Source organism: Amphimedon queenslandica, unplaced genomic scaffold (assembly GCF_000090795.2).
Source record: "Amphimedon queenslandica unplaced genomic scaffold, v1.1 AMPQUscaffold_11940, whole genome shotgun sequence".
Lineage (NCBI taxonomy): Eukaryota > Metazoa > Porifera > Demospongiae > Haplosclerida > Niphatidae > Amphimedon > Amphimedon queenslandica.
The window spans coordinates 11,002-13,579 of record NW_003547821.1 but is presented as its reverse complement, the minus strand read 5'-3'; the positions used below and the strand labels follow the sequence as shown (position 1 = coordinate 13,579).

The 2,578-nt window shown below is 32.7% G+C and overlaps 1 protein-coding gene across 1 annotated transcript; it reads right to left on the bottom strand.

The window, feature by feature from the left end:
* Positions 1-421: 421 nt before the first annotated feature.
* On the bottom strand, positions 422-2,196 carry LOC109588675 (progesterone-induced-blocking factor 1-like; the record flags this gene model as incomplete). Its single annotated transcript, XM_020004813.1, has 4 exons — positions 2,095-2,196; positions 1,775-1,905; positions 1,623-1,707; positions 422-562 (listed from the first exon to the last, which is right to left on the bottom strand). Coding segments are annotated over exons 2-4 (348 nt in total), but the record flags the coding sequence as incomplete, so codon positions are not given.
* Between the last annotated feature and the right edge of the window lie 382 nt (positions 2,197-2,578).

Sequence of the window (2,578 nt, the reverse complement as noted above, 5' to 3'; positions counted from 1 at the left end):
CACATGTTTACATGTAACTATATACACATGTATACCGTATAGGGGTTTTATTTTGTTGGTATAAAATTTTGCGAATCTTGCCTTCTGCAGCCATCTTTACTAGTGTGCCATACCTCTTTTTGGAATTTAACTTTGCAAATTAATAAAAATGCGCAAAATTAGCAAAATTTATTTCCAGTGAAATATAACCACTATACGGTATGTGACAGCAATGTGAAACTACATGTAACAGGTATAACACTAATAGGTATATATCAATCATTTTAGGTATGGGTAACGCTAGACTAAACCTGACTACATGTAATGTACTAAACGTGAATGTAATAAACTGGATAACTAGAGCTAAGGACTATAATATTCATGCATGTGCAATACGTATAATAAATCTATAGTATGTAACTATGTATATTTATTCACTTACAAATATGGTTGGTTGTGGTTGAGAGGTGAGAGGAGGAGGGTAGCATTTCCTGTGAGGAGGTGGCCGTACGTGAGAACTGGAGTAACCCTCTCCACCACCTCTGCCGATACTAGCTACCAGATTCTTTATGATTGATACCTCCTGTAATAAAGAGGAGTAAAAAGTGTCACTACTCTCTGCTTGGAATGGTTAGATGTACATGTACATAGCAAAACATTAATGCAGTAAAAACTGGGGGTGATTTTGAAGCTATTTTTGGAAAAAACCATGGTTCAGATTTTGGCCCATTTTTTCAAATGGCCATAACTTGAAAATTTGAAGTTGGAATCAGATCAAACTTTCTACATAGCATAAGGACATCAATATGTATCAGAAAATGTAATAAAAATTGGGGATAATTTCGGAGCCATTTTTTCAAAAAAAAACCATGGGCTATAGTACAGGGAAATTTTCAGAAAATGGCCTATTTCTTAAAATGGCCGTAACTTGAAAAATTGAAGTCAGAATCAACTCAAACTTTCTACATAGCATAAGGACATCAATATGTATCAGAAAATGTAATAAAAATTTGGGGTGATTTTGGAGCCATTTTTTCGAAAAAACCATGGGCTATAGTACAGGGAAATTTTTAGAAAATGGCCTATTTCTTAAAATGGCCGTAACTTGAAAAATTGAAGTCGGAATTGGCTCAAACTTTCTACATAGCATAAGGACATCATTATGTATCAGAAAATGTAATAAAAATTTGGGGTGATTTTGGAGCCATTTTTTCGAGAAACCATGGGCTATAGTACAGGGTATTTTTCAAAAAATGGCCTATTTCTTAAAATGGCTGTAATTTGAAAAATTGAAGTTGGAATCCGCTCAAACTTTCTACATAGCATAAGGACATCATTATGTATCAGAAAATGTAATAAAAATTTGGGGTGATTTTGGAGCCATTTTTTCGAGAAACCATGGGCTATAGTACAGGGTATTTTTCAAAAAATGGCCTATTTCTTAAAATGGCTGTAATTTGAAAAATTGAAGTTGGAATCCGCTCAAACTTTCTACATAGCATAAGGACATCATTATGTATCAGAAAATGTAATAAAAATTTGGGGGGAGGGGTAACTTTGGAGCCATTTTTTGGAAAACCATGGGCTATGGCTATGCATGTACATGTATGCATTACGAATGAGAGGAAACGAGTGTCTCTCACTTCTTGATGGGAGAGCAGTCTCTCCAGATCAAGTGACAGCTTATTCTTTTCTTCTATAACTTGCTTTAACTTCTTTTCTAAAACACTATACAAAAATAAATAAAATCATTGAGTAAAAAATCCAACACACTCTCTCTTCATATTCAATGCACCTGATCCTTTTCTCCAGGGCAATATTAGTCTCTGTTAGTTTTTCTATCTTCTTATCTCTTCCTTGGAGTGTCTCCATTAAATATTTGTGTGGTTGACTTGATAACTCAAACTGGGACTTCATTTGAGTTAACTAAAGAAACACAAAATAATAGCAAAGTTTGTAAAAAAATTTATTAGTTATACATCATTTTATAGCTGGATAACTTTACAAAGTATAATCCAGATGTTATTTTTGATTAATTTGTGAAGATTTTAATATTAGAAGATGATTATCCACTATAATACAGTATTGCCCTCCTTCTCCCCCCCTCTCTCTCACTTCTCCATTTAGTGTATTCTTTTCTTTCTCTTGAGTTCCAAGCTGCTGTCGTAGAGAAGCATTGATTCGCTCCAGTTTTAAAACCCTCCGAGCCAACTGAACACTAATAATAATAATAATAATAATAATAATAATAATAATAATAATAATAAAACAACATAAAAATAAACAATAATTACAAATAAACTTTTAATATTACACGTCAAATCTGTCTCATGATAATAATAATAATATTCTCCTACTCTAACCTGACCTAATCTATTCTAACCTGTCCTAATTTATTTATTATAATAATGATAATAATATTATTAATAATAATTGGGGTGAGCCGAGTGAGCCCCAATAAGATGTTTTGCTTGCTTAGGCTCACCTCCTCAATATTTTAGCTAATTACCATAACTGTTACATGATTAAGTGTAGAATGAATGTCTTTGTAGTATAGGAAAGCTGGTAGCTTTGTACATGTAGTATACCTACTTACCTA